The sequence below is a fragment of the Glycine max genome, chromosome 1, assembly GCF_000004515.6.
Source record: "Glycine max cultivar Williams 82 chromosome 1, Glycine_max_v4.0, whole genome shotgun sequence".
NCBI classification, from domain to species: Eukaryota; Viridiplantae; Streptophyta; class Magnoliopsida; order Fabales; family Fabaceae; genus Glycine; species Glycine max.
This window is the reverse complement of record NC_016088.4, coordinates 39,255,068-39,266,305: the sequence shown is the minus strand read 5'-3', so window position 1 is coordinate 39,266,305 and position 11,238 is coordinate 39,255,068. Positions and strand designations below refer to the sequence as shown.

The following is an 11,238-nucleotide window of genomic DNA, read 5'->3' as shown; positions in this document are numbered from 1 at the left end:
ACACAAATAGGCTCTGACCTCATTGCTAGCCCTCTCTGTTTTCTCTCACAATTTGATTAGACACAACAGTGCAAAGTATTAGGTGACATGGTAGGTTTATATATGCAATCAATCATGGGTCCATGGTTCACGTGAATTAGAATCTCGATGCATCACAGTACCACAGTCGTGTTAATGTGCTTCGGAATCTCGAGGCCTTACAACGAGACAAAATATAAATGTGGTTTGGAATCTCGAGGCATTACAATTACATTAAGTGTAATGTTGAGGCCATGCGAAATGTTGAGAACAAAGTTAATGCGGTTATCGTACGCATGTGGGTGAATAGTGTGCACAAAAATGTCATTGGTTCACGTGCATTAGAATCTCGATGCGTGACAGTACCACAGTTGATGTTAATGTGCTTTAGAATCTCGAGGCCTTGCAACGAGACAATTTATAAATGTGCTTTGGATTCTCGAGACATTTACAATTACCTTAATGTACGCATGCGGGTGAACAGTGTGCACGAAATTTTAGTGATTCACGTGAATTAGAATCTCGATGCACCACAGTAACATAGTCATGTTAACGTGCTTTGGAATCTCGAGGCCTTAGAACGAGACAAATTATAAATGTGCTTTGGAATCTCGAGGCATTACAGTTATCTTAAGTGTATTTGTGCTTGCAAAACCGAACATAGTGTAAATGATAAATAGATGAGAGGTGCATGTCAATACCACATTTGCATCACCCAACTTCAAATTTTATATCATTTGTATTCGGTTTACCATTTGACATCATTCTCATGGATGATAAACCTCTATTGCGTCATCAACATGTTCATCGTTCACGTACTACGATTAATGAGTTAATCACTTCCTATTACCATACAATACCTGAACCAGAACCACAAATTATACCATTATTATCATCTACCGGGTTCCAACATATTTCCTTAATCAAACAATGTAAAATTGATCCTGCATTGATCGCTGCATTGGTTGAACGATGGAGACCTGAAACACATACCTTTCACCTGCCATGGGGAGAGTGCACCATCACACTCGAAGATGTTGCACTTCATCTAGGCATTAGAGTCGATGGTCGTGTTGTGGCTGGACCTAGCTTCTTACATTGGGATGAGTTATGCCACGAGTTACTAGGGGAAGTCCCTCCCGAAAATGCACGTAAAGGAGCCGCACTGAAGCTGACATGGTTGCTAAACATGTTGCGCGCACCATTGCCTGAAGAACCAACAACGCACCAACTACAATGCAGGTGTAGAGCTTACATAATGTACATGATTGGCGGTGCTTTAATTCCTGATAAATCTGGAAATAGAGTTCATTTAATGTATTTGAACCTATTACGTGATTTGAACAACACAAAAAAATATTGTTGGGGATCGGCTTGCTTAGCAAACCTGTATAGAGAACTATGTCGAGCATCATCGGAGGTTGGTAAGGTGGTTGTGTCATACTATTGCAGTCATGTGCTTGGTACCACATGCCTTTTATTGCACCAAGAGTCCCATGACCCGAAACAACTTTTCCACTGGCTAAAAGGTTATTTACATATAGCAAAATGTAAATTTTTTTATTTCAATGACGTGTATTATAACATTACAATGAATACTGATTTTGTATTTTTTACATTTTAGATGGAGTGGTGGTAGATTAGAATATAGGGCCACACCGCATGGTGACTTAGTCGGATATAGGTCTCGTATAGATCATATGGAGAGCCATGAGGTATAATACTATCATGATCTGCACCTTAAATATAAACATACATACTAACATGTTGCCTTGTTGGCATATATTTCAGTTTTCTTGGGTCCCATATAGAGGATTTGAAGAACACCTACCCAGACGTGCATATAGAGACATGGAGATTTGGTCTGCATGTACTGCAATTATTTGTTTCTCGATTGTCGAATGGCATCAAACAAATCAGGTGAAGCTACAGTTTGGACTATAACAAGATATCCCTGTTGATCCCATGAATCTTGATCTACTTCACCAAATTGACATGCGAGGCAATCATTACACTGATTGGATGGAATATCATGCGGAGTGGATTAATATCTGGAAAAACAAACACAACGATATTTTAGCTGGGCAATAGGTTGAAGGAATAGTGACACATACACCAGCGTACATGGAATGGTATAGAAAAAACACTACTTTGTTCTTGTCTATTGAACAACAACTACATGATCCACGCACAACAATTACACAAAATGTTGCAGGGTCAGGTGTTGAACAAACACATTTTGAAATTCCACATCCTCAGTCAATGTATTCTACTCCTTCACCTGTTCATCAAACTTTTGGCCACACTGGCGAGTTAGTCACCGCAACCACCCATGAATGGATGACCGATTTATTTGGCGTCGATTTCAATACACCAAATTCAGCGGCATCATATTTAGCTACTTTACAACAGTTCGATGCACCGCATTCGTTTGGAGAACAAGGTCAAAGTTCTTCAGCTGCAACAACCAACATTGAAAATACTAACATAGAACAACAACATGATCATGACGTGGAAGAACCAGTCATACAGGAAAGAAGAAATCTGCGACGTAATCGGCGTCCACCACCTTGAAGGACTGGTCATCGTCTTGGTCATTGAAGTATAAAATGTTGTGATAATGGGATCAAATATGTTTAAGTACCCCTGTAATGGCATCATCAAATATGATTTGAACCCTTGCAACTATGGTTAAGTACCCATGTTCTGCATTTCTTTAAAATTATGTCGAAGACATTAATGATGTTTGTAACTCATTTTTTCTATAGTTTGAACGTCAAAGAATCCAAAAAAAATTATTTCGTGCACCAGATCCATCGACTAAGAGCTTGGAGGAAGAAGGAGATGAATGAAGGGAGAGGGAGAGAAGAGCACGAAATTTTGTGCTCTAAATGAGCTTTGAAATCTGAAGTTTAATATTCAAATGATCAAAGTTGAAAAAAATGCACACACATGACCTCTATTTATAGCCTAAGTGTCACACAAAATTGGAGGGAAATTCAAATTTCACTTGAATTTGAAATTGAATTTGTGGAGCCAAACTTTGGAGCCAAAATTTCACTAATTATGATTAGTGAATTTCAGTTATGGTTCAGCCCACTAATCCAAGATCAATTCCAAGATTCACCACTAAGTGTGCTTAGGTGTCATGAGGCATGAAAAGCATGAAGGACATGCACAAAGTGTGACTATATGATGTGGCAATGGGGTGTAGTAAGCAAATGTTCACCTCCCCCTCTAAAATTTAATTGGATTGGGATTCTACCAATTCAATTAAATTTATTTCCAACCACACACATCAAATATTCACATAGTGCGTGTGAAATTACAAAACTACCCCTAATACAAAAACTAGTCTAGGTGCCCTAAAATACAAGGGCTGAAAAATCCTATATTTCTAGGGTACCCTACCTACATTATGGAGCCCTAAATACAAGGCCCAAAAATAATGAAACCTTAATCTAATATTTACAAAGATAAGTGGGCTCGTACTTAGCCCATGGGCCTGAAATCTATCCTAAGGCTCATAAGAACCCTAGGGCCTTCTCTTGCATCTCTGGCCCAATCTAATTGGAGTTTTTCTATCCAATGCCCTTGCGGGGTAGGATTGCATCAATATATATATATATATATATATATATTATTTTTTGGGTACCAATATATAATATTATTTTTTGGATACAATTAATTTTTTTTTGAAACTATCAGTCTTTGATTACACATTACTGCTCCATAACTTCTATTCCTATAATCAAGGACTTTAATTACAATTTAGGTGTGAGTCATGTGTCCTTTTATATTCCTCATTATTTTGATTGACTTTCCTTTTTTTTTTTTTTAACTTTCCTATTACGTTCCTACTCCATAAAATATTAAATATTTATTGTGAAGAAGGCTTTTAAAAAGGCTATTAGGCTAGGCCAGGTTTTTAAAAAGGTCAAGCCGAGCCAAAATAAAAGCCTTTGATAGACTATAGGCCAGGCTCAGGCCTCAAAGATTCATCGTAGGCTAGACTCAGGCCTTTCAAAGCCTGGCCTGGCCTAGCCTATTCCCACCCCTACTGTTGGATGATTGACGATAGAGATAGGGTGGACAACATTGTTGGTCATCTGGTCTAGTATTCTTGTCTTCTACATTGGTCATCCAATCTCCTGTGATTTGGTGGAATGTCCCGAAGGGAGCGTCAAGCTTGGTGGTTCATTAACATAGGTTGTGTTGTAACTGTAACTGTTTTCTATTTTTCTGTTGTAACCATTTTCGGTTACATAGTTAGTTGTTGTCTCCATTATAAGGAGCTCTATATTATGGGTTTGGAGAGTTTGAGAGTGTTTTGAACACTTTCATTGTAAATTTTTTATTCGCAATAAACTTAATAATTTGGTGTGATATCTCTTTCCTCCTTCTATCATTTGAACTTCCCTATCTGAATAAAATTTCTTGAATCTTGCCAACAATAACTTAGAAAGGAAGATAAGCTTAAAAGGTAAAAAAAAGGCTCAAAGTGTCATTAGTTGTGTACTCCAATGAAGAAGTCAACATGCTCACTGGATGAAAAGAAAAGCATTAAGCCATTAGAAGTAATTAGTAGTTAAAGGATAAGAAAAATGCAGCAGACATGAAGAACAACATTGTTGCAACACACTCATAATGAAATTTCATCAATAGAATGAGTTCATTCTAGGCATTATATTTGAAGTTATAGAAATGCAACTGAGTTTTTCTTCAACATGCTCCCTGGATGAAAATAAAAACATTAAGCCATCAGAAGTAATTAGTAGTTAAAGGACAAGAAAAATGTTGCAGACATGAAGAACAACATTGTTGCAACACACTGATAATGAAATTTCATCAATAGAATGAGTTCATTCCAGGCATTATATTTGAAGTTCCAGAAATGCAACTGATTTTTTCTTCAACATGCTCACTGGATGAAAAGAAAAACATTAAGCCATTAGAAGTAATTAGTAGTTAAAGGACAAGAAAAATGTTGCAGACATGAAGAACAACATTGTTGCAACACACTCATAATGAAATTTCATCAATAGAATGAGTTCATTCTAGGCAATATATCTAGAGTTCAAAAAATGAAATTGAGTTGTTCTTGGTAGATATAGAAAGCTTGAAGAAAGCTCTTCAACTTTAATGAACAAGTCATGGTCTGATACAACCTAGATCATGGACAAAATTGAGCTTGAAGTTGCAGATGCTGGTTTACCTAGACAACTTGATATATGTGCAGTATTTTGAAGATTGCTTGAGCTACATAGGTGAATTTAAGATTATTGCAGTGGATGTGGAAAGATAAGATAAATATATACATCTTCATGAAGAATTTGTGGGCTAATAAGGCTTGGATCTTGGAAGAAACTAATCATAAAGATACAAATGCCATTTTGTCCTCACAATATAACACAGCTGCAAAGCTTTGAAGATTGCTTATGCTGCAGTGGTCCAAATGACATGAGATCAGTTCCTAAATGTCAAGGATAGAATTATGTACAACTTTCATGAAGACATAAAAAGCTAGGTTTTTCATTCAAAGGGTAAAATAAGTCAAAAATACTAGTAAGCATAACATCCAACAACAAACTCACACCAAAATATTGGGAATACAAGTCTATCATGCTATCGCATCAAAGTATTCCTATAAGAAGAACATTCAGTGACTTTCCATCTTCATCATAGAACTATCTCAAATCATAACATCATATGAAAGAAAGCTATGCAAGCCAACGTATCTGAAAATGATACATATACAAAGAGTAAAACATAGCAAGTGTTCTGATGAGTTCAGAACATGCTCAAAATGGATGTCTCAACTATGCTTTCAAGTGAGAAGCTTCAAAAGATTTGAAAGAAACCCATTTGTTGATGAAGTTAGTGCTTCCCTCTGAAGATGTCAATCTTATCACGTTGCAAAGACATCAAGACCTTACTCAGAAGATTTATCATAGGTTGCATTAAGCAGATAACATCAAAATGAAGTTGTTTTAGAGTCAACATCAGAATGGTGTACTTGAGGACCTTGAGAATGAGAACATTAGAATGATAATCTGATGACAAACCAGGATCACGACAAGATAGATTCTGAGATGATTACATCAGAGTGACGTATTAAAGTCAAGATCATGTAGAATTTATGCATCAAAATATAATTGCACAAGAGTCTATATAAGAATGATGAAGAACTTGACTCTGAAAACTAAACTTCAGAATGAAGTTCATAATGGTTTAGAATGGCTCAAACTGCACCTCAAAGACAACATCAATTCTTCTATATGCTATCACACATACAAAAGGAACATCAAAAGACTAAGGTTGAAAGCATTTCACTTTCCATATGTTGTCACACACATTGAAGGCACATCAGAAAGTGAATACTAACTACATTAGAAGATGAATAAGTAGTAAACTAAAAGAATCATTTAATAGCTATTTTGCGTCAATCTCTACTATACAAAAAAATGGAAGATTTAGTTACGATTAGAAATAAACTTTCTATATATCACTCCATAGATCCTTTCGTCATACTAAAAAAAATTTGGATTATAGATCCAATTCCAAAAACTTATGTTTCATAATTTTAGAACTCAAGTTGTCAATTTAGAATTGATTCTTCTTGTATACATGTCCTTGAGAATACTTGGCATGCAACATTAGAATGTCTGTTGAGCGAGTGATATCCGCTAAGCGAGGCATACAGCTCGCTTAGCGTGTTGGAAAATCCTAGAAGAGGATCAGTCAAAGATGTGCTTGCCCAGCACGCCGCCAGCTCGCCCAGTGAGTCAGTTGTCTCTTCTCGCGCTTAGCACGCACAGCTCGCTAGGCCAAAATTCACTTAATCTCGCTAAGCGATCCTTTAGAAGCTGAAACGTCCAAGTAGCCTTTAAAATACTAAAGTTGGTGGAAACTAAAGGAGGATTCGAAAAACAAAGCTAAGGGAGAAGCTGAAGCGATAGAAATTGAGCCACCAAGAGAGTTTAGGTTAGAGGAGGGAGATTAGGGTTCTGGAGGTTGAAGGAGACATCCTCAACCCTTCTTAGCCATTTTCTTTCACTTTAACTTTGTTCTTCCTTGTATTAAGAGTTCATTTCTTGTAATGGAAGGTTAAGTCTCGTGGTTGGGAAGTTCTACTGAACCCTAAATGTAATATTCTTTCACTATCTATTTAATGTTATTTTTATGTGTTCATTGCTTCTATCTAGGCTTATTTTTACACGCCTGTGGCTTGATCACCCATTTGTATGTATAGTTAGGATTTTTAGCATTGGAAAGTGCTTTAAAGCCTTAGAACTTGGTAGAGCAAGCTAGAAAACTGTATGTCTAGGAATGGAGTGCAGTGATCTAGTCCATATTATGTTGTAGAGTTAATGCAACTCTTTTAGGCTGAGTTTGTTGAGGGATCAAGGACAAGGTTTAAAGAGAGTTAGGCTCATTCACTAGAGGGATCTTGGTTTGGGTAACTTCTCAACATAAGAACACTAGAATGGCATTAGATAGAGAAAAATACATAACAACATCAAGGAAAATTCAGTAGAACGACCTGACGCTTTTTACTTGACTATTTTTACTTCTCAAACTTTAGATATTTAGTTTATATTCAACTAGATTTTAGCACAAAATTCCCATTTGATATTTCTCTTGCTTTTAGTCGTATACAAATGTTTGCACACTGAATGTACCATTTCTGAGTGAAATAAATTCCCTGTGGATATGATGCTCGGTCTTACCATTTATTATACTACTTATGCGAATCGGTACACTTGTCGACCACCCGGAACAAGTTTTTGGCGCCGTTGTCGGGGAATTTCTTTCCACTTAGATCATATAGTTCAGTTTGTAAACACTTATTCTTTATTCTTTGATTGATTTTGTGAATAGTTAGTTAGGATTTATTTTTTTCTCTTGACTTGGTTAATTGCTGCTCTGTTAGTGCTTCTTGTATGCGAGGTAACTCTTCAGCAAGGAATTTAGCTCCATTAGATTGGGAGATATAAGATACTTGCAGGAGAAACAACGTAGAGAGAAGGAGAAAAGCATTGCAAGAAAGGACAACACAACCAAGTTTGGAGGAAGTTCAATCATCTAAATCATCTTCAGCATTTCCAGACTTAAGGGAATTCGAAGTAGGTGCGTCTGGAGCACATATCATGGCTAAAGATCAACCACGAAGGGTGACTCTTGAGGACTATTCTAGCTCCACCGTACAACAATTTTTCACAAGCATCACGTGGTTGGAGGTCCAAGCTCACAACATCACATATCCTCATTCCTTGATCCAGCTGATTCAAGGAAATTTGTTTCATGGTTTGCCGAATGAAGACCCTTACGCACACCTTGCTGAGGTGACTACATTCTTTCAAGGGAAACAGTTTAAAGACTTGGGAAGAGGTTGTAGAGAAATTTCTGAAGAAGTACTTCCCAGAATCAAAGACAGTTGAAGGGAAGACAACTATTTCCTCATTTCATCAATTTCCAGATGAATCCCTGAGTGAAGAAGCACTTGAGAGATTCCGTAGCTTGCTGCAGAAGACACCAACTCATGGATTCTCCCAGCCGATTCAACTAAACATTTTCATTGATGGTTTGAGACCACAGTCCAAGCAGTTATTGGATGCTTCTGCTAAAGCAAAAATTAAGTTGAAGACTCCTGAAGAAGCAATGGAACTTATTGAGAATATGACTACTAGTGATCATGCTATTTTGCATGATAAAACTCATGTACCCACAAAGAGAAGCCTGCTAGAGCTTTCCTCACAAGATGCACTTTTGGCACAGAACAAGCTGCTAGCCAAGCAGCTAGAATCATTGACAAAGACACTTAGTAAGCTACCAACACAATTGCAAGCGGCTCAACCTTCCCATTTAGCAATTATGCAGGTTGGAGGTTGTAGTATATATGGAGGAGCGCATGAATCTGGTTGCTGTATACCCCTTGATGATGTTGCAAAGGAAGTGAATTATATGGGGAATCAGAATAGACAAGGATTCAATGCAGGTGTTTTTTCAGGTTACCAGCAAGGTGCAAATTTTAATCGGAATCAAGGGCAAGGATGAAGGTCTCATCCTGGGAATCAATTCAACAAAGACCAAGGAGGACCATCCAATAGGCCTCAAAATCAAGGGCCTAGCCTGTACGAAAAGACAACTAAGCTAGAGGAGACTTTGGCTTAGTTCATGCAAGTTTCAATGTCCAACCACAATAGCACAGAGTTAGCTATAAAGAACCTCGAGATTCAAGTGGGGCAGCTAGCTAAGCAGATAGCTGACAATTCTTCTGGAGGTTTTGGGGCCAATACTGAGAAAAATCCCAAGAAAGAATGCAAGGTTGTCATAACTTGAAGCAAGAGGGAAACCATGGTGGAAGATGAAGGGAGGATTAGTGATGAGAAAGAGTTAGTAGCTAAAGGAGGAAAAGAAAAAGAAGAAGATCAGATTAAGGAGAAGAAAATAAATAAAGAGGATAAAGAAGAAAAAAAAGAGAAAATGAGGAAGAAAAGATGACAAAGAGTGAGTTGGTCATAGAAAAGAAGAAGAAGGTTGTCCCATATACAGGGAAGGAAACACCATACCCTTTGGTGTCGTCCAAGAAAGACAAGGAACAACACTTTGCTCGTTTCCTTGATATCTTCAAGAAATTGGAGATAACTATCCCCTTTGGAGAAGCCTTGCAACAAATGTCACTCTACTCCAAGTTTCTCAAAGATCTGCTGACCAAGAAGGGCAAATATATCCACAGTGATAATAATATGGTGGAGGGAAACTACAGTGTTGTTATCCAGAGAATCCTTCCACCTAAATACAAGGATCCAGGGAATGTTACAATCCCTTGCTCTATTGGTGCAGTGTCAGTTGGGAAAGACCTTATTGACTTGGGGGCCAACATTAATTTGATGTCTCTCTCCATGTGCAGAAGGATTGGAGAGCTGGAAATCATGCCAACAAGAATGACATTGCAATTGGCAGATCGGTCCATTACAAGGCCTTATGGTGTGGTAGAAGACGTTTTGGTTAAAGTGCGGCAGTTTACTTTCCCCCCAGATTTCGTAATCATGAACACTGAAGAGGATGATGAAATCCCACTGATTTTGGGTCGTCCCTTCATGTTAACTGCAAATTGTGTGGTGGATATAGGGAAAGGTAATCTTGAAATGGGTGTAGATGACCAGAAAGTCATATTTGATTTGTTTGATGCAGCAAAGCACTCACTTAACCAAAATGTGTGTTCTAAGATGGACGAAATTGAGAATAAGATGGCTCAGATTGCTAGAGCCAACATTGCACAAGACCCTTAGAGGTAACATGCGTCAAGCTAATAACGTTAAAGAAGAGCTTCCTGGAAGGCAACCCAACTTGTTCCTTGTTTTCATAATCATTGTTTTCTGTACATCATTGCATATAGTTAGGTTTCAACTTGTTTGTGATTGCTAGAGTAAGACATCAACATGTTTTTGTATGATAAGGGGTTGGCAAAAGCTTCTCTGAATCAACATGTTTTAGTCATCCACTCGCTCAGCGCGCCCTGTGCGTTAAGCGAATCATGCTTCACGCTAAGCGAGATAGTTGCACTAAGCCCAAAAACTTTTCTGGAATTGCAATTAATGGAATTGGGCTAAGCGAGTCCGCTTGCTAAGCACAACCCAACATCTTGCTAAGCGCAAATCACTCTCTGCCTGGACCCCCATGTCAATTGGGCTAAGCGGGTCATACCCGCTAAGCCCAAATAACTCTCTGGAGTGGCATTGCGCTAAGCGAGACCATCTCGCTAAGCGTGACCCCACTACTGCATCTTAAGGAATTTAATTCGCTAAGCCAGCCTTGTCTAGCTTAGCGAAAGTTGCAGACCAATCAGAGTTGCAGAACTTGCTAAGCACACACATGTGCGCTAAGCCCAAAACCTTCTTGAGTTTTCTAATTTTCAAATTGGGCTAAGCGAGTCTGTCTCGCTAAGCGCATGATTTTAAATTCTGAAAATTCAAACATCACTAAGTGCTCGCTTAGCAAGTCACTCGCGCTAAGCGAGACAGCCGAAACTGCCAAAAATAAGACATAACTGCCTTAGGCAGTTACTTTTGTGCAAAAATTATAACTTCCCTATCTCATCATTGGCATTTCCTGCACTGTGCATTTTGCTTCCCTGCTTCTTTTGCCCTCATCTCTACTCATTTACCTCAACAATCCAAGTAAGTATCAATTTCCTTCTTGTTAATTTTGTTTTTG

General features: G+C 38.0%; 1 protein-coding gene across 1 annotated transcript; it reads left to right on the top strand.

The window, feature by feature from the left end:
* The first annotated feature begins 9,518 nt into the window (after positions 1-9,518).
* Positions 9,519-10,313, top strand: LOC102668164 (uncharacterized). The gene has a single exon (XM_006574092.1). The coding sequence runs from the start codon at positions 9,519-9,521 to the stop codon at positions 10,311-10,313; it is 795 nt and encodes a 264-aa protein (XP_006574155.1).
* The last annotated feature ends 925 nt before the right edge of the window (positions 10,314-11,238 follow it).

Excerpts from the sequence above, each read along its gene's own strand:
- LOC102668164 (XM_006574092.1), top strand. The coding sequence starts at position 9,519 with ATGACAAAGAGTGAGTTGGTCATAGAAAAGAAGAAGAAGGTTGTCCCA.